Raw genomic sequence first — 26,828 nt, forward strand, 5'->3', positions numbered from 1 at the left:
ATGAGGCAGTTCTTACCTACCTACACGGATAGTTGTGATCCATACAAGTTCCATGTAATATAGTTCCCAAATACATTGGTAATGTTACCCTATGAGCGCATACAACTTTATTTACAAATGCCTAAGTAGGCAATAGAACCTATCTTGGCCCGGGTACAAGTTAATACTTCACTTTTATTATAATATTTATTAAAATACGTCGCTGAATGTGGACGTGAATCACAACTTGATTGGTTATAGACAAAGAACCAAATGTGCTACTAAGGTGTTAAAAACACAGTCTCCAATCCACTGTTAGGGGTGATGATTTAGTCAGTTGGAGGGGATGTGCACAATCACTCACTCCAAGGGCTAAAGAGGCAAGTTCTTGCCGTGCCACATCTGCTGCTATTGTTGCCAACTTGGCTAGTTAGCAACTATAACTGATTATTAACTATTGTCATAAGATGGTGGGAGAACTTGATGCATCAGCCCACTATAAAGCCTAAGATGCTGCTTAACAGCTAACTATTGATGCAGACGTTGCCAATTACTGTATATGCCAACTCCTTGTTACATCAGGGAGGTACCAGTGATCCAGCCGGACTACTGTTTGACTCCTAACAGTGGAAACACGACCGCTAGTTAAAAACTAAAACTGCCCCCCGACATGTTTTGCCAGTATCTCTGGCTTCTTCAGGGGTAACGGGCAGCTGCAGTATACAGTAGTTGGCAATGTCTGCATCAATAGTTAGCTGTTAAACAGCATCTTAGACTTTAGCCCTTGGAGTGAGTGATTGTGCACATCCCCTCCAACTGACTAAATCATCACCCCTAACAGTGGATTGGAGACTGTGTTTTTAACACCTTAGTAGCACATTTGGTTCTTTGTCTATAACCAATCAAGTTGTGTTTCACGTCCACATTCAGCGACGTATTTTAATAAATATTATAATAAAAGTGAAGTATTAACTTGTACCCGGGCCAAGATAGGTTCTATTGCCTACTTAGGCATTTGTAAATAAAGTTGTTAATTAACCTTGCCCTGGTCAGGTCCTGTATCTATAGATTCCTATGAGCGCATAAAGCCATATTTTAAAGTGGTGGTCCCATTAAGACAACTTATCCCTATTTAAAGTATAGAGGATAAGTGTCTGATCGGCAGAGACCCCCGCTGATCATAAAAACAGGAGCCCATTCTCCCTATTTGAAAGAAGTGGCAGACATGCGTGTATATTTACCACTCCATTCAACTATATGGGACTGCTGGAGATAGCTGAGTACAATCACAAGTCTACCTCAGGCAGCCCCATTGAGCTGAATCGAGTGGCAGTGGGCAATCGTGACTGTCACTCCATTTAAAATTGGAGCACAGGCTCCCATTCTCGGGATGAGCATAGGCCCCAGTGGTCGGACCCCCGTCAACCATATATATCCCCTATACTGTGAAGAGGATAAGATGTCTTAATTGGACAGCCCCTTTAACACAGTGATGTTATAAGTGGAATCTGCAAAAAAATACCGCAGCGTGCCTGACAGCCATACGTGTAAAAGGTGGATCTGTCATTAGACTATGCTGCCCTATTTAACGGACAGGTTCACCCTCCTATTAGTCAAAATGGCACTGTGTCAATCCCTGGTAAAAGGGGGGAGAGATCTCATTATGTATAAAGTGAACCAGAATTTCACTACATTTTTTGGAAGCACTGTTTGGTCTCAACCTGTCTTCTTACAATGCTACCCTTAGAGTAAGACCACATGGTCAGGTTTCTGAATGCAGTTTTGGAAGCCAAAATCAGAAGTGGATTATAAAAGAAAAGATAGCATAAGGGACAGATACGACTTCTCTTTTTTGAATTTATTCCTGTGGCTGTACCATTAAAGTTGAAGGCATAGTATGATGACAGATCCGTCTTAAAGGTGTGGTCACACAGGACTACATTTCTGTTGTGGATTTGGCAAGAATTTTGCTGCTGATTTCACCTTATGCGTTGCATGGTGCCAAATTTTCCCCCCAAAAATGGATTTGTCAGATTTATCAAAACTGTCTAAAAGAGAAACTAAAAGCTACCAATCGTAGCATAGCTTTCATTTTACCAGAGCAGTTAAATTAGTACAAGCTGAGCTCTGATTGGTTGCTATGGGCAACAAGGCCAATTCTACCTTTAGACCTTGTAGATAAACGAGGGCCATTATCTTGTTCCAACCGGTAATGGCGTGGTTATGATATCATGAGTGAAACTCGCCTACACTACAAATTCCTTTCAGTGTATTCTAGACACACTCAGATGTCTGCTCTCAGGGAAAAAAAATATTTGGGAAAGATTTTCCATCTGATTCTTTTCTTAATGTGGAAGATTGTAAGAGTTAAAGGGGTTATCCCATCACAAGAGAGGCCATAAAACAAAAACTGGTGAGGGTCCAAATCCTGTGTCTCAGCAGTTACCGTAACTCTCATTCATTTCAAAAGGGAAGGCTACACATGTGCTGCCAACTCGTACTGTGAATGGGACAAAATCCAGCCAGTTCTCAGAATTGTTGGGGTCTCAGCGTATGACTATAAATCAATATGATTAATGGGAGTATTTATGACTACAGTTTATCGGCAGCTTAACCCCATCATAACCAAGGTCAGCATTATCTAAATATCTATTTTAGAATAGCTGCATTAAAAAATAGCGATGAAATATTTCTGATAAAACCGTTTCCTGCAAAATGTGTGACTCATTTGTAAGTCACCCTGGCCACTTTAAGGGTACTTTCACACTTGTGTTAAAGTTTTCCGGAATTGAGTTCCGTCCCAGGGGCTCAATACCGGAAAAAAAACGCTTCCGTTTTATCCTAATGCATTCTGAATGGAGCGCAATCTGTTCAGTATGCGTCAGGATGTCTTCAGTTCAGTCACTCTTACGGTATTTGGCCAAAATTCCGGAACACTTGACGGAAGGCCGGATCCGGCATTAATTTCCATTGAAATGCATTAATGCCGGATCCGTCACCAAGTTTTTCGGCAAAACGGATCCGGTTTCCCGGTCTGCGCATGCACAGACCTTTAAAAATATAAATATATATATATATATCGTATCAGTTTTTCCAGATGACACCAGAGAGATGGATCCGGTATTGCAATGCATTTGTGAGACGGATCCGCATTTGGTTCCATCTACAAATGGTATTCTCACAACACAAGTGTCAAAGTACCCTAATAAAAAGCTTAGAATGTCTAAACCGTCTCATAACTTGTGTAAACTTGATTTTCTGCCACATTAGCAGACAAAAATGTGCCAAATTTATTAAAAGGACATTTCCAGTGACATTTTTTTAGTACATATTAGCAACTTCATCTCACGACTGTTCTGAAATCAACATCATGGGGGGGGGGGGGATATGAAGGCCATGGAGATATAACATATACAAAAAAATGTATACCTTAACGGATGCCACAGACAGATGCCATACAGTGGCATCTGTCACCATAGAGTTACATTGTAAAAAACGTATACATTAACAGGGTTTCTCTTTGTGCCTCCTTGCCGCAAAAAAATAGAACATGTTCTATTTTTTGCGGTGCGGACAGATCACAGACCCATTCAAGTAGAATGGGTCAGGATCCTCTGTGGAATTCATATAGATGTTGCACATACATTGTGGACCACAAATTGTGGTCCCCAATGCACGAAATTGCCTCTTAATAAATTTGTTGCATCTTTCTCCAGCAGTTTGGACTAAGATCAGCATATGAAATTCCCAAGAATATTTTTTCAATTTTGTAAGCTTTGTATATGGGGAAACTGGGCAAAAATAAGAAAAACATTTTCCACCTAGAAGTTTAATATAGTAGGTTCAGCCACAAAAGTTTGTTTCCTTGTTCCCTGGTGTTTATTGTTCCCTTGTACAATGTCACTACCTGAGAGCATAAGTTGGCATTTTTGCCCTTTCATGTCTCCCACTCTTAGTTGGTACGTGACTTCTGGATATACAGTTAGGTCCATATATATTTGGACACTGACACAAATTTAGTTTTTATTACCTGTTTACTAAAACATATTCAAGTTATAGTTATAAAATGGACATGAACATAAAGTCCAGACTTTTAGATTTCATTTGAGGGTATCCACATAAAAATTGGATGAAGGGTTTAGGAGTTTCAGTTCCTTTACATGTGGCACCCTGTTTTTAAAGGGACCAAAAGTAATCGGACAATTGAGTCAAAGGCTGTTTCATGGGCAGGTGTGGGCAATTTCTTCATTATTTCATTCTCAATTAAGCACATAAAAGGCCTGGAGTTGATTTGAGATGTGGTGCTTGCATTTTGAAGATTTTGCTGAGAAGTAAACATGCGGTCAAAGGAGCTCTCTCGATGCAGGTGAAACAAGCCATCCTTCATCTGCGAAAACAGAAAAAAAACATCCGAGAAATTGCTACACTATTAGGAGTGGCAAAATCTACAGTTTGGTACACCCTGAGAAAGAAAGAAATCACTAGTGACTTCAACAATGCAAAAAGACCTGGACGCCCACTGAAGACAACAGTGGTCGATGATCGCAGAATAATTACCATGGTGAAGAGAAACCCCTTCACAACAGCCAACCAAGTGAACAACACTCTCCAGGATATGGGCATATCAATATCCAAATCTACCATAAAGAGAAGACTGCATGAAAGTAAATACAGAGGGTTCACTGCACGGTGGAAGCCACTCATAAGCCTCAAGGATAAGAAGGCTGGATTGGACTTTGCTAAAAAAACATCTTAAAAACCAGCACACTTTTGGAAGAACATTCTTTGGACAGATGAAACCAAGATCAACCTCTACCAGAATGATGGGGAAAAAAGTATGGAAGGCATGGTACAAAGCATACCACATCATCTGTAAAACACGGCAGATGCAGTGTGATGGCTTGGGCATGCATGGCTGCCAGTGGCACTGGGTCCCTGGTGTTTATTGATGATGTGACACAGGACAGAAGCAGCCGGATGAATTCTGGGGTTTTCAGAGACATGCTGTGTACTCAAATCCAGCCAAACTGATTGGTCTGTGTTTCATAATCCAGATGGATAATGACCCAAAACATAAAGCCAAAGCAACCAAGAGTTTATTAACCCCTTCACGCAACATCACGTACATGTACGTGGGGGAATGTGGTGCCTCACCGCATCCCCACGTGCATGTACGTGATCGGCTTTACTGTCAGCGCAGGGACCTGAGCGCTGAAGATTCAGTGAAGCCGGCGTGCTGGGGTTGCTAGGCAACCCTAGAAGCCGGAAGGAGATGTATTGGCCCCCTGACCCGCCCACGATCGCTGTGATTGGTCCAATACTGCAGAGGGACCAATCGCAGCGCATCGGGGCAGGTAAGGGGGGTTAGGGAGGGACTGTGTGCCTCTCCTTCTCTGATCGTCCCCATTCCTGTCAGGGAAGCGATCAGAGAAGGAGAGTGTGACAATATACTGTACCTATCACATGTATACTAGTCATGGAGCACTGCTACTTAGCGCTCCATGACTAGTATACTCGTCATGGCATAAAACTGTCACCATGTCTGCAGACATGGTGACAGCGCTGAGTGCCGGCTGTTACACACAGCCAGGCACTCAGGCTCAATGCCGAGGGGGGTCCTGTGACCCCCGTATCGGCGATCGGGTAGTTTCGGCACCCCCCCCTATCGGCGATCGCTTTATGTCGTTTCTGATCCCTGCGGTCCCTGACCGCAGGGATCAGAAACCTAAAAATTGCCCCAAATCGATTTTTTTACCCCCCCTGCACCCCTGAATTCCATTTATGTGGCGGGGTGCAGGGGGCGGTTTGTGGGCGGTGCGGGGCCGGTGCGGGGCGGTGTGGCAGTTGCGGGAGGCGGGCGGTGCGGCAGGCGGGATCGCGATCCCCCGCCCGCCTCCCATTATAATCATCGTTGGTGTCTAGTGGGTATACCAGGGTGCCAGCACATTGCTGGCACCCTGGTATAAACGGCTGACATCGGTGATGCGATGTCAGCCGTTTAACCCTTTCCATACCGCGGTCCGTACGGACCGTGGTATGGAAAAGGTTAACAGCTCAGGGAGCTCCCTCCCTCTCCCATCGGAGGGCTGCTGTACCTTTGCAGCCCCCCGATGGAGAGGGAGAGAGCTCCCAGACAGCCCCCCCAGAGCCCCGTCCTTACCCTTCCCCGTCTGCGCAGTTCTGAACATAACTGAGCAGACGGGGAAGGTTCCCATGGCAACAGGACGCCTCTCAGGCGTCCTGCTGTCCATGGTGCTGAACAGATCTATGCTGAAAGCATAGATCTGTTCAGTGTAAGTAAAATATAGTACAGTGCAATATATATTGTACTGTACTGTATTATACAGACATCAGACCCACTGGATCTTCAAGAACCAAGTGGGTCTGGGTCAAAAAAAAAAGTGAAAAAAGTAAAAAAAAGTAAAAATCAAAAAACACATTTATCACTGATTAAACATGAGAAAAATAAAATTCCCTACACATGTTTGGTATCGCCGCGTCCGTAACGACCTGATCTATAAAACGGTCATGTTACTTTTCCCGAACGGTGAACGCCATAAAAATAAAAAATAAAAAACTATGATGAAATTGAAATTTTGCCCACCTTACTTCCCCAAAAAAGATAATAAAAGTGATCAAAAAAGTCGCATGTACTCCAAAATTGTAACAATCAAACCGTCATCTCATCCCGCAAAAAATGAGACCCTACTTAAGATAATCGCCCAAAAACTGAAAAAACTATGGCTCTTAGACTATGGAAACACTAAAACATCATTTTTTTTGTTTCAAAAATGAAATCATTGTGTAAAACTTATATAAATAAAAAAAGTATACATATTAGGTATCGCCGCGTCCGTATCGACTGGCTCTATAAAAATATCACATGACCTAACCCCTCAGGTGACCACCGTAAAAAAATAAAAATAAAAACGGTGTAGAAAAAGCAATTTTTTGTCATCTTAAGTCACAAAAAGTGTAATAGCAAGCGATCAAAAAGTCATATGCACCCCAACATAGTGCCAATCAAACCGTCATCTCATCTCGCAAAAAATGAGACCCTTCTTAAGATAATCGCCCCAAAACTGTAAAAACTATGGCTCTTAGACTATGGAGAAACGAAAAAAAAAAATTGTTTTAAAAATGAAATCATTGTATAAAACTTACATAAATAAAAAAAATGTATACATATTAGGTATCGCCGCGTCCGTGACAACCTGCTCTATAAAATTACCACATGATCTAACCTGTCAGATGAATGTTGTAAATAACAATAAAAAAAACGATGCCAAAAAAGCTATTTCTTGTTACCTTGCCGCACAAAAAGTGTAATATAGAGCAACCAAAAATCATATGTACCCTAAACTAGTACCAACAAAACTGCCACCCTATCCCGTAGTTTCTAAAATGGGGTCACTTTTTTGGAGTTTCTACATCAGGGGGCTTCAAATGGGACATGGTGTCAAAAAAACTGTCCAGCAAAATCTGGCTTCCAAAAACCACACGGCGCACCTTTCACTCTACGCCCCGCTGTGTGCCCGTACAGTAGTTTACGGCCACATATGGGGCGTTTCTGTAAACAGCAGAGTCAGGGCAATAAAGATACAGTCTTGTTTGGCTGTTAACCCTTGCTTTGTTAGTGGAAAAAATGGGTTAAAATTGAAAATTAGGCAAAAAAATGAAATTCTCAAATTTCATCCCCATTTGCCAATAACTCTTGTGCAACACCTAAAGGGTTAACAAAGTTTGTAAAATCAGTTTTGAATACCTTGAGGGGTGTAGTTTCTTAGATGGGGTCACTTTTAGGGAGTTTCTGCTCTAGGGGTGCATCAGGGGGCTTCAAATGGGACATGGTGTCAAAAAAACTGTCCAGCAAAATCTGGCTTCCAAAAACCATACGGCGCACCTTTCACTCTACGCCCCGCTGTGTGCCCGTACAGTAGTTTACGGCCACATATGGGGTGTTTCTGTAAACGGCAGAGTCAGGGCAATAAAGATACAGTCTTGTTTGGATGTTAACCCTTGCTTTGTTAGTGGAAAAAATGGGTTAAAATTGAAAATTAGGCAAAAAAATGAAATTCTCAAATTTCATCCCCATTTGCCAATAACTCTTGTGCAACACCTAAAGGGTTAACGAAGTTTGTAAAATCAGTTTTGAATACCTTGAGGGGTGTACTTTCTTAGATGGGGTCACTTTTAGGGAGTTTCTGCTCTAGGGGTGCATCAGGGGGCTTCAAATGGCACATGGTGTAAATAAACCAGTCCAGCAAAACCTGCCTTCCAAAAACCATACGGCGCACCTTTCACTCTACGCCCCGCTGTGTGCCCGTACAGTAGTTTACGGCCACATATGGGGTGTTTCTGTAAACGGCAGAGTCAGGGCAATAAAGATACAGTCTTGTTTGGATGTTAACCCTTGCTTTGTTAGTGTAAAAAATTGGTTAAAATGGAAAATTAGGCAAAAAAATGAAATTCTCAAATTTCATCCCCATTTGCCAATAACTCCTGTGCAAAACCTAAAGGGTTAACAAAGTTTGTAAAATCAGTTTTGAATACCTTGAGGGGTGTAGTTTATAGAATAGGGTCATTTTTGGGTGGTTTCTATTATGTAAGCCTCGCAAAGTGACTTCAGACCTGTAGTGGTCCCTAAAAATTGGATTTCTGAAAAATTTCAAGATTTGCTTCTAAACTTCTAAGCCTTGTAACATCCCCAAAAAATAAAATATCATTCCCAAAATAATTCAAACATGAAGTACACATATGGGGAATGTAAAGTCATCACAATTTTTGGGGGTATTACTATGTATTACAGAAGTAGAGAAACTGAAACTTTGAAATTTGCAAATTTTTCCAAATTTGGGGTAAATTTGGTATTTTTTTATGCAAAAAAAATTAATTTTGGGACTTAATTTTTCCAGTGTCATGAAGTACAATATGTGACGAAAAAACAATCTCAGAACGGCCTGGATAAGTCAAAGTGTTTTAACGTTATCAGCACTTAAAGTGACACTGGTCAGATTTGCAAAAAATGACCTGGTCCTTAAGGTGAAATAAGGCTGTGTCTTGAAGGGGTTAAAGCAAAAAAGTGGAATGTTCTTGAATGTCCGAGTCAGTCACCTGATCTGAACCCTCTAGAGCATGCATTTCACTTGTTAAAGACTAAACTTCAGATAGAAACACCCACAAACAAACAGCAACTGAAAACCGCTGCAGTAAAGGCCTGGCAGAGCATTAAAAAGGAGGAAACACAGCGTCTGGTGATGTCCATGAGCTCAAGACTTCAGGCAGTCATTGCCAGCAAAGGGTTTTCAACCATTAGAAATTAACATTTAATTTACAATTATTTAATTTGTCCAATTACTTTTGAGCCCACAAAATGAAGGGATTGCGTTTAAAAAAGGCTTTAGTTCCTCACATTTTTATGCAATCATTTTGTTCAACCCACTGAATTAAAGCTGAAAGTTTGAACTTCAACTGCGTCTGAATTGTTTTGTTCAAAATCCATTTCTAACAAAAATTAGAAAAATGTTATCTCTGTCCAAATATATATATATATAGACCTAACTGTATGTGCAGTTTACCCATGTATATACTTGGATGTGAGAGACAACTTTTTGCTACAATCATTACATTGTACACATTTTCATCCAATATTATAAATGAAGCGATCCCCAGATTCTCAGTTGATGAACATTGTGTAATGGGGTCAAAGTAATGAAACATTTTTCTTTTGATGAAATGTGACCTTTATAACTAATATGTCTTAATAAAAATACCAGGTGCCCAAATGGGAGAAAACACATAAGGTCTCTTTCACTTGTCACTGAATCGCATACTGGTGCTGTCCATGGTCTATATTGATCACTCATATATCCATTGACTTTAATGTGTGTATTCACACAACAGTGGTTTTCCACAGGCCACAGGTACATGGTGAAGCATGGACAAGGAAGCATGCCCTATTTTGTCTGTGATTACCGATCCCTTACGTACATTATAGTCTATGGGTCAGTGGTTTTCATGAACCATTGGTGCAGTGTCAGACTGAAGTCCTTTGGGCCCACCAGAGGAAATGATTCTGAGGGCCCACCCTCTGTGTAAATAGGACTTTAACAGCCTTGTTTTATTATTGAGAGAGCTTGGGCCCACCGGAAGATCTTCTGGTACTCTGGTGCCTGGTGGGCCTGTCCAACCTGCATTGGTAGGAGATGCTCTGGAAAGTAATTTTCAGCCTAGCAGTGGAATACAGATAACACACAGAGGGCAAAAAATGACTCACAGGCCAAATTCGGATCCTTCACAGACATGTACCACTGACTATCTTGTCATCACAGACAAGGACATGTGAGGCCTAACTCTGATATAAAAGAAGAATTGTGATAAAATCTAGTAACCTTATATTAACTCAATGGGTTCAAAGGAATAGTATTGAAACATTAAAGGGGGTCTGTCACATACTTTGAGCATTTTACACCGCTCATATCACATTATAGCACAGTTGCCCAACATAAAAATAGTTCCTGTATTGTGTCTTTCAAACGTCTACAAGCTGAAAAAAACACTTTATAAAGATATGCAGATTAGATCCCGCAAGTGCCCAAGGGCAGCATTATGGCTGCAAGTGCCCAGCCCCCTCTCTGATGTGTCGGCATAACCGCTCCCCTTGGAGTCCTCTGGCCCGCCCTCCTCTCCTAATTCATCCTCCTCCTCTGGCTTAGATTTCATGCGTGCGCCAGTCACCACTGGGCCCGCGCATGCGCACTGCTCGGCCCAATATGGGCAGAGGCACTGATCTTAACAGTGCACATGCGCGGGCCCAGTGGTGACCGGCACTCAAATGAGATCTGAGCCAGAGAATGAGGATGAATTAAGAGAGGAGAGCAGGGCAGAGAGGTCTCTAAGGGGTGAGGTTATGCCGACACATCAGAAAGGGGCCTGAGCACTTGCGGAACCTAATCTGCATATCTTTATAAAGTGTTTTTTTTTTTTCATCTTGTGGAAAGACACAAATAGGTACTATTTGTGCTATAACGTAATATGAGTAGTGTTAAACGCTCAAAGTAGGTGACAGACTCCCTTTAAGCAAGGGGACTTTTTTCTTTTTTTTAAAGCAAGTTCAAACCTAAAACTTAATCAAATCTGTGCCTGATTAAGGAGAATATTCGCCTATGTTTATTCAATTCATTATGACATTTTATTGCTAAGAGTTTCCATCAGGAGCAAAACCAAGCCACATGTGAATTATATGTTGGAGATAAGTTATTGCCGCGACTGCCAACAAAATTATATCTTGAGGATAAGTTGTTTCCACGACTGCCAACTCTTGTCCCAAGTGTCAGCATGTCAGGTGACCATCCAGTCGATGAGTTATGTCTGTCTAGTCTTGTACAGTCTTCTTCTCGTATCTGAAGCCAGCTCAATATCCAATCATGTCAGACTGCATTATGCACTAAAACCTTGTATGAAGGGTTAAAGATGAATGCTTTGGCTGGATACTTTTGCTCTGAAATGCAGTAGCTATGGTAAAATCCAGCAGTGATTATATCAGATTATTTTTTATCATTGCATCATTTTGTTCTAAATTCAACCAATTCTGTGAATGCTCAGAATCTAAACTCAATCTGCAGCTATATCCGGGATTTTCAGATTGCTAAACAGATTTAGCTCAATGTTTATTTTGCACCACTCTATGATCAGAGACAGTGTGAAGGTAGAGAAAGCATGAAATTGCTCAGACATGTTGCCCCTACCATGCCAAGAGTAATTGAACAAGCTGAAGGCCAACACTTTATTCTCAGAATTTAAAGTGGAGCTAAGAAATCCCTAACTGGGCAATGGGGGACCACATCTTTCCATGGAACCCTGGTTGGCCAACATTCTCCACTCAACTTAACAGTGGCAGAACTACCGTACAACAACCCAGGCCCCACAGAAAATAATTTGTGCCTCCCACAGTCCTGCTGCTCCTTGTCACTTATTGGTGACATTAGTACCTGCCACAGGTAGGTTACCCTGGGCCCAGAGGTAGTGACTGATCTCCTGACCTGTGATCAGGAGAGGGGAGTCAGCAGGGGCTGGCCATGGGATAGCGCAAGGAGGGAAGGAGCCAAGTGTTTTGGGCCCCCTCTCGGAGGCACCTGGTCACCAGATCTATTCATCTTGTTTCCGGGGCCCCTAAACTCAGTTGTATCTGCGTCCTCAGCTGGCAGCACTGGAGGGACATGGGAACCATTGATTCAACACTCTTCTGCAATGAAGGTGGTGTAATGATGTTATCACACCACCTGATAAGTTGTGCAGGAGCAGACCTGGCCAGAAAAGATCAGGCCTGCATCATTGATGATCATCATGATACTGGGGACAGGTCAGTATGTACAGTAATCAAGTGTGTGTGTGTGTGGCAGAGCAGACGAGAAGCACTATCTACAGGGGTAAGAGCAGGCAGGAGACACTACATCCTTGTGGGCACAGCAGGCAGGAGGCATTCCATAGAGGGGGCACATCAGGCAAGAATCACTATATAACATGGGGCACAGGGAGAGGCACAGCAGGCAGTATGTACCATATACAGGGGGCACAGGAAAGAGAGCAGAATGCAGTATATACAGGTGACCCAGGAGTCAGTAGACACTATATACAGGAGGTACAGGAGGGCACAACTGGCAGGAGGTACTATACACAGGGGGCACAGCAGGCAGGAGACACTGTATACAGGGGGTACAGGAGGTAGGAGGAACTATATAGAGGGGACACAGCAAGCAGGAGACACTATTCACAGGGTACAAAGGAGACACTATACACATACACACTATACACTTGTGTACCTCTGCTGCTTGTAAACAAGCAGCGGCAAAAGGATCAGCCAAGGGAGTGGAGCAATCAAAAGTTAGCTATGGAGCCCCACCTTGTACTAGTTTAGCTCCTGCTTATAATTATCATCTATGATGGCAATTACTGTATGTTGTGTGCTGTATCAGGGGTTCCAACTGTGATTTTCATGAAAGGTAATAGTAAATAGGACATCTTAGAGAACATAACTGATTTGGTGGTCAGGCCAAGAGGAACTGCTGGTTCCATTGGGAACCCTTACAGTAGGGTCCACATGCAGTGGATTTTTCAGCTGCAAATCAGCTTGCCAATTTCACCACAAATCCATAACAAATCCACATGCTGTGTTTTCACTTTAGATTTCCCCCCACTAGATTAAGGCTACTTTCACACTTGCGGCAGAGTGATCCGGCAAGCAGTTCCGGCAAAACGTATGCCAACTGATGGCATTTGTAAGACTGATCAGGATATTGATCCATCTTACAAATTCATTGAAATGCACAGACCGGAAGGTCGGATCTGTCATTGTGGTATTTTGAAGGACGGATCCGGCACTAATACATTCCTTTGGAAAAAAAATGCCGGATCTGGCAATCAGGCAAGTGTTCCGTTTTTTTGGCCGGAGATAAAACCATAGCATGCTGCGGTTTTATCTCCGTCCTGATCAGTCAAAAAGACTGAACTGAAGACATCCTGATGCATCCTGAACGGATTGCTCTACATTCAGAATGCATGGGGATAAAACTGATCAGTTATTTTCCGGTATTGAGCCCCTAGGACAGAACTCAGTGCCGGAAAAGAAAAAACGCAAGTGTAAAAGTACCCTAAGAGGAGTGAAATTGAAAACAGAGAAGTTGGTGATTTAAAAATCATTGCTACAGGTCAATTTTCATGTGGAAAAATTCCAGAATGTGGATGAGGTTTGTTAACATGGTTTTGTAATCCAATGTGGATTTTACCTGTGCAAACCTACAGTTAAATCCATAGCGTTTCCATCCCATGTGGACCTAACCTTAATTATTTACCATCTTTTTCAGACTCTTAAGATGCAGCCCAGGATTAGACAACAGGAAATTAGAAAAAAATAATTTTCTACTTATTCAACCTTCCCTGATGGTTAAATAAAGTAGAGGGGTCAAGGTGACTAACCTTGGAGTCTAGATTAGAAGAGGTTAAACATTTTGGTCAGCTACTGTTAGCCTAAGGCCTCATGCACACGACCGTTGTTGTGTTCCGTTCCGCAAAATGGGGTTCCGTTGTTCCGTGATCCGTTTCAGTTTTTGTTTCCGTGTGTCTTCCTTTATTTTTGGAGGATCACCAGACATGAAGGAAAGTTAAAAAAAATCTAAGACAGGTTTGCCATGCAAATGATAGGAAAAAAACGGACACGGATGCACGGACGCGGATGACAATCTTGTGTGCCTCCGTGTTTTTTAGCGGTCCCATTGACTTGAGTGGGTCCGCGAACCGTTTTCCGTGAAAAAAATAGGACAGGTTATATTTTTTTGACGGACTGGAACCACGGATCACGGACGCGGATGACAAGCAGTGCATTAGCCGAGTTTTAAACTGACCCATTGAAAGTCAACGGGTCAGCAGAAAATCACGAAAAACTGAACAACGGGCACGGAATAAAACAACGGTCGTGTGCATGAGGCCTTAGGGTGACATCTGCTGATCACTGAAAGAAACAGCAATGGTGCATGTGGTCATCTCATTAAATGTAGCTATCCAAGTACATGTGCTTCCTGTTATTGCTGTGTAGTGTCCCATCATGCTTGTTCTGCTAAAGTATACATTTTTTTAGGTATTTTTTTTACTCTCCATCATCATGACATTATACAAGTACACACAGACAGTTCTGCAATATGCACATAATACATACACACAGCTCTGCAGGACGCACATTATACACACACACAGCTCCACAGTATGCACATTATACACCCACACAGCTCTGCTGCATACACACATGAAAAACCCAGCTTTGCTACACAGTCCTTCAGCTGTAATCAATCAGAGCTGTTGGCTTCTTTACTGCATTGTGAAAACCTGCAAGAGAGAGAGGGCTGTGTTTCCAACAGTACCTTCCACATGCTTGATGACCATTCAACCTTTTTACCTGCCACACTGCGATCAGTGTCAGGCAGGAGAGAGAGAAAGCTCTCTCTTTAATCAAGCAAAGCCCTGTATGAGCGCTCTGCCGATGTCAGGGAGGTATGCCACTGCTGAACCACCCTGACTGCAGATTTTTTTTCTTGTAAAAAAGTGCGTCTTATAGTTCACAATAGTTTATTACAATGATAGCATCATAGTAGGGAATCACCAGTTAAAGAATAACTGTGCTTGATTTATCATAGTGGTATATCAAAGGTTTTGATCAGTGTAGGTTCAAGTCCTGAGACCCCACCAGCTGCTAAAGCAAGGAGCAAGCAGCGCTCACTGGAGACTGGCTCATAGTGCTCCTAACTTTTATATTTAGGCTACTTTCACACTAGCGGCACGGACCTCCGGCAGGCTGTTCCGTCGGATGAACAGCCTGCCGGATCCGTCCTGCCGCTAGTGACCGTGTGCCTCCGGACTGCTGCTCCGTCCCCATTGACTATAATGGGGGCGGAGTTCTGGCGAGGCACGGCAGCGCACGGCGAGAGGCTGCCGGAATAAAACTACGACATGTCCGACATTTATTCCGGCAGCCTCTCGTCGTGCGCTGCCGTGCCTCGCCGGAACTCCGCACCGCCCCCATTATAGTCAGTGGGGACGGAGCGCGCACTGTCACTAGTGGCAGGACAGATCCGGCAGGCAGTTCACCCGACGGAACAGCCTGCCGGAGGTCCGTGCCGCTAGTGTGAAAGTAGCCTTAGAGAATGATAGGGGTGTAACCCCTCAATGGCCATTTTATTTAGCATTCTGTCTTAAAGGGACACTGACAGGCCCAATAACCATAATTAGCTGTATATATGTATGTACAGGTCTTCTAATGTGCATTAAAAACATATAAGTATCCCCCTGTCCACATTATGTATACAGTTAACTCACGTTTTATAACCTGAACTAATCGCTGTTCTTTCTAATGTGCATTAAAAACATATAAGTATCCCCCCTGTCCACATTATGTATACAGTTAACTCACGTTTTATAACCTGAACTAATCGCTGTTCTTTCTGCCCAAGGGGCGGGTTTTCAGCTTCTCTTGCGCCCAGCCAGCATCAGCCCAACAGACGTTTTTGAAGCGCTGCCCAGCTCATCAATATTCACTTCGCTGGGCGGCTTCTGCTGTCCCTGACCTTCCGAGATCCGGCGCATGCTCAATAGAAAGCTATGGGTGCCGGGCGCGCTTCTGCGCATGCGCCCGGCACCCATAGCTTTCTATTGGGCATGCGCCGGATCTCGGATGGTCGGGGACTGCAGAAGCCGGCCAGCTAAGTGAATATTTATCAGCTGGGCGGCGCTTCAAAAACGGCTGTTGGGCTGATGCTGGCTGGGCGCAAGAGAAGCTGAAAACCCGCCCCTTGGGCAGAAAGAACAGCGATTAGTTCAGGTTATAAAACGTGAGTTAACTGTATACATAATGTGGACAGGGGGGATACTTATATGTTTTTAATGCACATTAGAAGACCTGTACATACATATATACAGCTAATTATGGTTATTGGGCCTGTCAGTGTCCCTTTAAGAATGCTATTATTTTCTGTTATAACCATGTTATTACGGAAAATCATGTTATTACGGAAAATAATAAAGTGAAGTTCGGGTCCCTACTGACTTTAATGGGTTCCGGGTTCGGAGTCAAGTTCGGGCCAAGTTCAGGTCCTGACCCCGAACTTTGACCTGAAGTTCGGCCGAACCCGGCGAACCATAACTTCCATGGGTTCGCTCATCCCTAGCAAGCCCAAAATCTCTCTAGCTAAAGTTTATCCTAGCTTCATTTAAAAATAAAATAAAGAAGCAGATGCAATGTAGTTAATCTAATGTGTTATCTTCTCCTGAAAAAATTATATAGCAGCAAGAACTTTCAGTATCCATGCTGCATGCTCTCCATAAATTGTTAGACACATCACAGAGGGGTCAGGGCCGTCTTTACCAAGGGGCAAAAGGGGCAGCTGCCCCGGGCCCAGTTGCTCCTGGGGGGCCCAAGGCAGCTGCCTCTTGAGCCCTGCTAGCCACTGCCCCGGGTGTCATGCTGTCAGCTACACAGGGGGTGCTGCCATGCCATGCCTGCCGGCACTGAGTCCAGGCATCGTACTGTGTTAGAGCTCTGATCTAGGACCTTAGATGACATCATCACCATGTGACCAGTAACCTAGCAATATTACTGGTCACATGGCTATGAGGTCATCACAGGCCCTACCAGGAGTGTTGCAGAAGTTAACTGTGGAGCTTTTTTGTGTGAAGATTACATCAGAAAAAGGTGACTGGGGCTGTTATGTTAATATACTGTAAATTACTGTATAGTGGGGTGATGTATACTGTGTGGGGGCCTGTATACTGTGGGGGGCTGTATACTGTGGGGGGCCTGTATACTGTGGGGGGTCTGTATACTGTGGGGGGGCTGTATACTGTGTGGTGGGCTGTATACTGTGTGGGGAGCTGTATACTGTGGGGGTCTGTATACTGTGTGGGGGCCTGTATACTGTGGGGGCCTGTATACTGTGGGGGGGCTGTATACTGTGGGGGGCCTGTATACTGTGGGGGGGCCTGTATAGTGTGGGGGGGCTGTATACTGTGGGGGGCCTGTATACTGGGAGGGCTGTATAGTGGGGGGGCCTGTATAGTGTGGGAGGCTGTATACTGTGTGGGGGTCTGTATACTGTGTAGGGGGCTTTATACTGTGTGGGGGGCTTTATACTGTGTGGGGGGCTGTATACTGTGGGGGCCTGTATACTGTGGGGGGGGGCCTGTATACTGTGGGGGGGGCCTGTATAGTGTGGGGGGCCTGTATAGTGTGGGGGGCTGTATATTGTAGAGTGCTATACTGCTGTACTGTATACTGTGGGGGTCTTTGTACTGTATACTGTCGGTGCTGTAGAGTGTGGAGTGCTATACTGCTGTACTGTATAGAGTGGGGGGCTGTATCGTGTATAGTTTGGGGTGCTGTATACGGTGAGGTGCTATACTGTGAGGTGTTGTATACTGTGAGGTGTTGTATACTGTGGGGTGCTGTATACTGTGGGCTGCTATACTGCTCTACTATATACTGTGGGGTACTGTATAGTGTGGGGTGCTATACTGCATACTGTGTGGTGCTGTATACTATAGGGTGCTATACTGCATACTGTGGGGTGCTGGGGTGCATTGTAACACTAGTGTGAGCCGAGCCCTGGTCTCCTTCCTGCAGAGCGGTGCCCACTTCCAGCCTGAGCCCAGCTGCCCAGAGCACTGATCCTGAGCCGCTGGAGTCTTCAGAACTGGAAGTATTTACAGTCATTCACTGTACTCTACCAGATGTGTGGATTTTGTGTGTGTGTGTGTTGTGGTGGAGGGCGTGATTGCCTGCTAAAGTGTGGGAAGGCGGGATCCAGGGGGCCCAAGTAAATTTTTGCCCAGGGTCCAATCAATATTAAAGACGGCCCTGAGAGGGGTGGCCACTCTTCCCTAGACTTTCTGCTTGCCTGCAGAAGACATGACCACAGTTAACTAAGGCTTTGTGCTTGCCTCCAGAAGACCACCAGCTAGCACTATGTAACCTGCTCCAGTCCAACACAGTGGATCATACATTGCAATTTGGCATTGGTAAGCTGGCCAACACAATAGGGGACATTTACATTACATGCTGTGCCAGAATTATGGTGTAAGATGCATAAAAAATAATGGCATTATTAAATAACACCAAATATATCAACTGTTTCCTCCGTATTTTTCACCAGAAACAATGAAACACGCCAGAAAAGTGTTTCTGAATGTCAAAGTAGACTGGTCTACAAAATAGGGGTATATTATACCTCATTTATTAACTTACGTTATGTTTGACTTAAAAGGTGCAAACTGTAGTGGTAGATTAAGCTTGCTTCTGTGGTAGTGTTAATTGTTAAAAAGGCGCACAGAAGATGAAATAGATGCGACTTTTATTCAAAAAGTTGCAATTTTACCAATTAAATGTCTCATATCGGCATTAAAGTAGTCGAATGTTCAAAATCAGTTGAGCACAGATGCATTGTCGCATTTTAACACTTTTTCGTAAAAAAAAATTGCATTTGTTTATAAAATGATTATTAGCCTGCAATTACAAAAGACACATTTTAAAAATAGCATTCACCATTTGATAAACAAATCACCACCTTCTACCGCAAAATATGCCATTATTGATAAATGTTCCCCAGTAATGTCCCCCAGTATCTGTTCATCTGTTTTCACCTATGCCTGTAAGTAAGGTAAATATTAAGATCTCTGAATATAAACTTGCTGTATCCAGGGTAGTGCTCAGGTGTAGTGCATAGGCACTGTTGCGTTGGTGTCCTGTACCGCTTCTCCCTACGGGCACAAGCAGTGCGCTACTCACCCAGCCAGTTTCCCCTCTCATCCACCAGTCAGGGTCTGTTCTCTTGTCCTCCCCAGCCGTTGCTGGTTCGTTCCACCAGCATCTTCAGTGAATGCTGCAGGCTGCGGCCTGCATCCTATTGTATAGGCCTTCCGACCTGTTCCTTAGAGCATGTGCTCACTCCTGGCCAGTGAAAACGACCAATTTCTTCCCCAGCCTATGGCTGGCAGTCCCTGGATACTAAAGGCACCTTCTCCCCAGTGGGAGGGTGTCTACACTTTAGGTTTCCTAGGCTCTAGTAAACAGCAAAGGTGGCTTCTCTGTTTGACTGCCCATGTACCGTACTCCTGCTTGACTACCAAATTTGACTTCTAGCTGCCTGCCCTGACCTTGCCCTATTGCTGCCTGCTTTGACCTTGGACTTGTCACACAGATAGGCTGCTTTCACACGAGCCAGTTGTACACTCCGGACTCAGAGCGTGAGTATGCAGCCTATCCCGTCCTGACCTTCCAGCACTGCCAGGGTTTAGAATGTATTGGATAAAACTGACAGCATTATGTCAGTATTGTCCAATATGTTCCAGAACTTTAAGGGTTACATAGCATCATAACACAATATAATGCTATGCGACCCCGGCAGTACTTTGAGTTCAGAAGATGCTGCATACTCACGCTCCGTGTCCGGAGTGTGCAACTTGCTCGTCTGAAAGCAGCCATATGCTTGTATGTTGCCTGCCCTGACCTTGGCCTGTCTCCAGACTATGCATATTGCCTGACCCCTTAGTGCTTCTCACTGGTGTCTCTGACCCCGTGGGTCAGCCGCCAACCACACCAGATCTATCTCAAGAGATAGCTGCCTGGTGGCTTCCCTGCAGCAAAGTCCAGATCCCTGTATAGGGGTTAACTGGTGAATACTGGAGGACTTCCAGGGGAACACCCTTAGAATTAGCCCTAAGCCAAACTGGTTGGCTGGTACAGTGGGTGTGCACCAATAAACTCAAAAAATATCTACCATTCATTTTGCAGTTGAAAGGCAACATAAATTCCCATAACACAGGGCTTGAAATGCCGTTTATATAAATATCTTGAATCTTAGCACTCATGATAACTGTTGCTTCATCACAGGGTCTTAAAGGGGAAAGTGGACAGACTGGGGCCTATGGACCAAAAGGAGAGAAAGGAGTACGGGTGAGTAGCAGTCAGACAGATTTTATTCCTTGCTCATAATTATTGTACCGTACACTAACAAGTCTTTTTTCCTCCTCCCTTCACTCAGGTGTCGGGAATAGGTAATCAGCATGGGGGTTGGGTCTTTTTGCTTTAAAAAGAAAAGATTTTCAATTACACATTGCTCTGACATGAATAAGGACTAAGATTTATTTGGTGTCCATGTATGTCATTTTACCGCAACAAGAATAAAGAAAAAGTTTTTTTATGGGAAGCTGGTTCCATCCTTCTTTTTTCACTAACAAGTCTGTGTATGTATAAATGCACCTATCCACCAAGAACTAATATCAATAATGTTGGTTGCTGTGGCTATTTCTGGGTCTGTTTTTTGGACTATGTATGTTTGCAACGTATTTTTGATCTCTCTCATGAGTCATGACAAATGTCTCAATGGCCTGTTCAGACTTCACTTTTTTCTTTCTGTGGAGGTATACACTAGTAGTATCCTTCGACATATACCACCGACAGAATGTATCATATACTGTAGGTATACAGAGGCATATGTTGCCAATAACAAAAAATAATTATATACCGAGATGTATACATTATTTGCTGAATCCCTCTGTATAGAAAAGTGCAGCAGATTCTTCTTCTACGCAGTGAAAATGGGGTTGTTATTATATAGCGGCCCGGTGTATGCCAAAAGCACACTTACTGATATGTTCAGTGTACCAGAAGGGCTCCATGCACCCAGATCTGAACAGAGCCTAATTCTAGAGACAACATTTTATTCCTTATTTTATTCGTAAACCTCTTTTTTCATTATAGGGAGCAGATTGCATCCGGACATCAGCGGATGGACCTCTACAGGTAGGTACGAGACAAGGTACAAATCTGCAGATACACTATAGAGATACACTGTGGAGATTTTAGGAGAAGCAATCTCATCCCAGTGTCAGTCACATAAGAAATAAGTTCTATAAGCGGACAATGGAATAGTGTAATGGCTTCTTCTTAATATCAGAACAGTGTAAATGTAACCAATTTTTTCTTCTCAGTGTGCCGAAGGTGTAAAGGGGGAAAAGGGCGAACGAGGAATGGAGGTGAGCCTGTCACATTAACCCTAAAGTGGTCATTCACTTTCTGCAATTTTCGGCTAAGCCAGTTCTGCTTTTCTGGAAGTTATATTCTTCTCAAATTGCAGAATAAAGATTCTGTAACAATGTCTCCTGAATGCATTTTCAGTACAAACTTTTCTTAAAAGCAGCATTCTTTGAAATAGCATTTATCTACACTATGATCATATCCTAGGGACCTGAAATGTAGCCTTTTCTCAGTCTAGTGTGCATTGCATTTAACAAGCTTTTCCGGCTCCTGGAAATTACAATTGACTCCATATAAGTCCGTTTTAGGGCGACCTGCAGACTGGCTTTGTTCTCTCCATGTCGTTTTTACAGAAAAAAAAATAGATGCCACACAGTTTTCTTTTGCTGTAAAATGGCGTAGCCGACATAGATGAGAGCAAATAGTGAAATGGAGAAGAAAACTGTGCTTTATTATTTCAATGGAAGAGTTCCTAGGCTACATGCACGTGGTCCATATTACACACTGATTTTCCATGCAGACTTTCCTGCAGAGAATCCACAGTGTAATACAGTACCAACTGAGTTGATGAGATTTTCAACATCTCATCTACATGGTGCAGAGATTTTCTGCTCAGAAATTGACCTGCAGCATGGATTTCGAAATCTGCAGCATGTTACTTGTTTGCAGATTTTCAGTGCAGATTTCACCCTTTGCAATGCAAAGGGTAAGCTCTAGGGAAACTCCATATCAAAATTTAAAAGTAACACATGCAGAGAATTATACAAGACACAAGCTAGGGACAATACATTTAAGGGTCTACTCATGGTTGAAGGATGTCTCTAGTATTAAACTGTGCTAAATGAACAGAAAATCTTACGATGGAGAATTTCATCAATTATGAGATCAATTATGCAGTCAGCCACTGTACATGCATAGCAAGCATCAAGCTGAAAGAGCCACAATAGATATTCACACAGAGAATAAAATAGCGAAGGCATTCAGCAAATGATTATTCTTGCATTGTACTTACAGCGTATCTGAGTTTTCAAAAAGGTTTACATAAAGGCTGTGATTCTTTAAACAATCATAACTGTGAAATGATGTTTCTTTTTGGGCTTCCCTAATGTTCTTTTCAGCCGTTCACTGTTTCAGCTGCACAGCTAGATGCACTTCTCTCACAAGTAGTGGGCGTCTCCCTTCTGTGTAATCTGAGAGCACTGTGCTGCTGTGATCTTCGTTCCCTTACGTCCGACTATGTTAGTTTTCAGCTCTAGAGCTCACAGAACAGATAAGGAGGTGAAAATCACACTGTTTTATCAGGCTCAGTATCTCAGCTAGCTTCAAATGAAATGAAATTGTGTGAAAGTACAATGACTTTAAAGTCTAGGTTAACTTAGAAGGTGCACATGTATTAGATATTTACTGTAATAATAGGCGCAAAAAAAATTACTATTGGCATCTTTCCTTTTAGTTGTAAGAACAATACTGTTGAGAATTTGTGGCCTATCCAGAAATTCTGGGCTTGTTGCAAATTAGAAAAGCCATTGCATATCTTCATATCTGCACAGTGCATACTCATGGCATTTTTGCAACACTAATTCATATGCTCAGTACTTTACATCCATAGCATATGGACCCATATTCTAATTTGTGACCAGCTGACCATGAGCTAAAACCCCAGATGATCTGATTTTCAGACAGCCCAGTGTGTATGGGTGTGTCTCAGCTTTTGCGTGCTGCAGATTTAAGGGGAAAGAAGGATCATACAATTTCAAAATGTCCAACACTTTTGTTCCCAAGGGCAATAAACCACTGCCAGACACCTCATTCCCATCTTCCTATTCAGAACACATGAACGTTTGGCTAACCATTGTTCATTGATTCACAATGGATGCTTTCCCCATCCACAGGGGAGAGAAAAATGGCTGGTGCAAATTAGTGATGATGGCCATGGGAACTCTCGATATGTGTCTCAGAAGCACCTTTTACACATTTATGGCATATTCTGTTAATATAGCATCAACCCTTTAATGATGGAGTTCATGCTGTTTTTGGTACTATTAAAACATTTTTAGCATTATGGGCGCTATATTTCTGAAATGTCTTATTAATAAATAAGACACATTTATAAGATAATGCCATGTGTCTAAGTCAGTCGTATCTCGCATCTCATTCTCTGGGCCAGGTTGGCACTATCATACGTAAATACGTTTTCTATTCCTGAAAGTCATCTTTACGCATAGATAAACTTGAACATCTTGTAACCCTTGCCTCTTAGTGCCCTTTTCAAATATAAAATGTTATAGTGGTTGAAATTCTCTCTGACTAAAGATGTCACAATCTCTTGACCATGACTTTCTACATTTATCACTATCAATGACAGTGATGACTACTACCTCTGATCACAGAAATTATCCTGGAGACTTACAGTCAGTGATAGCCTTGGGGTGGAATCCATAAATATTGATTTTTAAATGACAAATTTTTGGTTGTCTAAAGAGCAGGATAACATCTAGTGTTTGCTATCACGTGGCATTAATTATCTTATTGCAAACAGGGTCCGAGAGGATATGAAGGACCATCTGGGCCACACGGGGAAAAAGTAAGCTGCATTTATCGCCATACAGATATATTATACAGTATGTCAGCTTCCAGCCGGTAAAATAATAACTGTTCTAATGCCACTTAGGGACAAAAGGGTGAAATAGGAGACACTGGACTGAAAGGAACAGCTGGTTATCCAGGACGAGATGTAAGTATCATGCATCTTTTTTACACTTTTTTCTTATTAATCATCTCCATCCAGCACACTTATATTTGAAAATATTACATTTTGAAGCGTTTTTGTTGGGAAATGTTGCATTAGTAACTAAAACAACTTTGTGAGGGCACTGTCAGGGCAGAGGATTTCAACAGAACTGTCATTACTTTGCCAGTCTTGGGCAGCATTGGGCACAGTCTTGGTACAAGAGGCAGGTGCTGGAAAGTACAAGTTCAGCAGGGAATAAAAATATTTAAAACATTAGTAAGAGAAATAATGCATAAACAGAGACATGTTATGTCATGACATTAGAGTGAAGTCAAGGACATATTTTACAGATATGCTCCATCTCAGGAGAATCGGGTTTTATAGAAATCTAATCTTTGCATTGTACAGTATATGGATTATCTACTAAGGTAATCAAATATAATAGGCAGACCTGCTAAAGGTTCCCTTTAAACAATACCATAACATAGTGCATATGCTAAAATGACAGTACATATTGAACTTTTATTCTTATTAATCTAGGGAAAACCAGGTGAAATCTGTGTGGTGGGACCAAAAGGGCAAAAGGTAAGTGTTAGTTAAATTTGTGATGCTCATGTGCTAAGAATTTGTGAATCTATATGGCGAAGATAATATGTGATACATGTCACATACTATACACTTACATACTGATTGTAAAGTATACTGTATATGTTCTGGCCATAACTACTGATTGTAGAGGTGGTCATATGTAGAAGTACATGTCATTATGACAGAATGTCACATGTACTGTAAGTAATCCTTAATCCATATGGGGAATAGCTGGGGGGTGGGAGGCATACGGTAGATACTAATCAAAGCACAGCTTCATTTAGTTTTCCGCTTTTGAAAAATTATCGCTATGGTACAGGGTCACCGTCCGGCACAAAATTCCAAATCTGTGACTAGAGATGAGCGAATTGAATCAGACAAAGTGGAATTCGATCTGAATTTCAGAAAAATTTGATTCACAACTAATGCGAATTTCCTCGCGCTTCGTGGTAACGAATCAAAATTTTTCCTAAAATGGAGGCTACACATGTGAGGACATGGGGCAAGGAACTCTGGGAAGGCGGGCTGACCCATAATTCCATGCATGCAGCCAGCCCTGTAATGTATAAATAAGGCAGTCTTCTTAGAGTGAGACATTTTCAAGCGTTCTGAGTGCAGGGACAGATGTGAGAAGGCGCTAGGGAAAGTAATTGGAAAAACCTCATAGTGCAGGGAAAGAATAGGGAGGAATCATTTCACAGCATCTTAGTGCAGGGAGAGACGTCAGAAAGCGCTAAGAACAGTGCCATAAAAGTGATTTATAAGTGCAGGGAAAGGATAGGGAGGAATCATTCCACAGCATCTTAGTGCAGGGAGAGACGTCAGAAAGCGCTAAGAACAGTGCCATAAAAGCGATTTACAAGTGCAGGGAAAGGATGGGGAGGATCATTCCAAAGCATCTTAGTGCAGGGAGAGACGTCAGAAGGCGCTAGGGACAGGGATAGAAAAGCGATTTACAAGTGCAGATAAAGATTATTTGGGGTTCTAAATAGCTATTATACAGATCTGAAAAATATATGGGCACTTCACTGGTGCATTTATTTCTGCAGTTATGTGTGTTGAAAGCATGGCTTTATTCAGAGTTCAGGGCTGCAGTTATATGTGGTAAAATCTTTTGTGACGTATTTCGGTGGAAAAACAAATTGTACTCAGTGTTCAACTCTGCAGTTATATGTGGGAAAATCTTTATTGAGGTATTTAGGTGGAAAAACAAATTGTATTCAGTGTTCAGTGCTGTAGTTATATGTTGTAAAATCTTTATGGAAGGATTTCGGTCGAAAAACAAATTGTACTCAGCGTTCAGCTCTGTAGTAAAATGCGGTAAAATATTTTGTGACTTATTTGGGTCAAAAAACTAATTGTATTCAGCGTTCAGCGCTGCAGTTATATGGGGTAAAATCTTTTGTGATGTATTTCAGTGGAAAAACAAATCTTAGTCAGCGTTCAGCGCTGTAGTTATATGTGGTAAACTCTTTATTGACGTATTTCGGTGGAAAAACTAATTGTATACAACGTTCAGCGCTGCAGTTATATGTGGTCAAATCTTTAGTGAAGTATTTTGGTTGAAAAATAAAATGAATTTACTGGTCAGCGCTGCGGTTATATGCAGTAAAATCTTTATTAAAGTATGTCGGTCGAAAACAAAATTAATTCAGTGGTTAGCGCTATGGTTATATGCGGTAAAATCATATTATTTTTTTTTCCCTAATAGGGTAAAGAAGGCCATCCTGTGGCTCTCCAGTCGCTGCAAAATCACAACTCCCAGCATGTCCAGACTGCCTACAGCTATCAGCCTACAGCAGGGCATGGTGGGAATTGTAGCTTTACAACAGCTGGAGACACTAGCCATCCTTGTGAGACAACAACTTTAAAGGAGTTTTCCAGGATGGCCTACACTTCTGATCTGATTGGTAAGGGACCGACACTATGCACCCTGCCAATCAGTTGTCTGCAGTA

At 42.6% G+C, this 26,828-nt stretch overlaps 1 protein-coding gene across 7 annotated transcripts in view; it reads left to right on the plus strand.

Annotated features, from left to right (window-relative positions):
• Positions 1–26,828, plus strand: part of COL16A1 (collagen type XVI alpha 1 chain) — a 226,071-nt gene that overhangs the window by 117,032 nt on the left and 82,211 nt on the right. For all 7 annotated transcript variants that reach the window (XM_044286553.1, XM_044286551.1, XM_044286554.1 and 4 more), the window contains exons 12-17: positions 20,408–20,470; positions 21,278–21,319; positions 21,508–21,552; positions 24,093–24,137; positions 24,225–24,287; positions 24,825–24,869. In XM_044286553.1, the coding sequence (XP_044142488.1) occupies positions 20,408–20,470; positions 21,278–21,319; positions 21,508–21,552; positions 24,093–24,137; positions 24,225–24,287; positions 24,825–24,869 (303 nt within the window). The remainder of the gene's footprint in view (positions 1–20,407; positions 20,471–21,277; positions 21,320–21,507; positions 21,553–24,092; positions 24,138–24,224; positions 24,288–24,824; positions 24,870–26,828) is intronic.

This window comes from Bufo gargarizans, chromosome 3, assembly GCF_014858855.1.
Source record: "Bufo gargarizans isolate SCDJY-AF-19 chromosome 3, ASM1485885v1, whole genome shotgun sequence".
Classification (NCBI taxonomy): domain Eukaryota; kingdom Metazoa; phylum Chordata; class Amphibia; order Anura; family Bufonidae; genus Bufo; species Bufo gargarizans.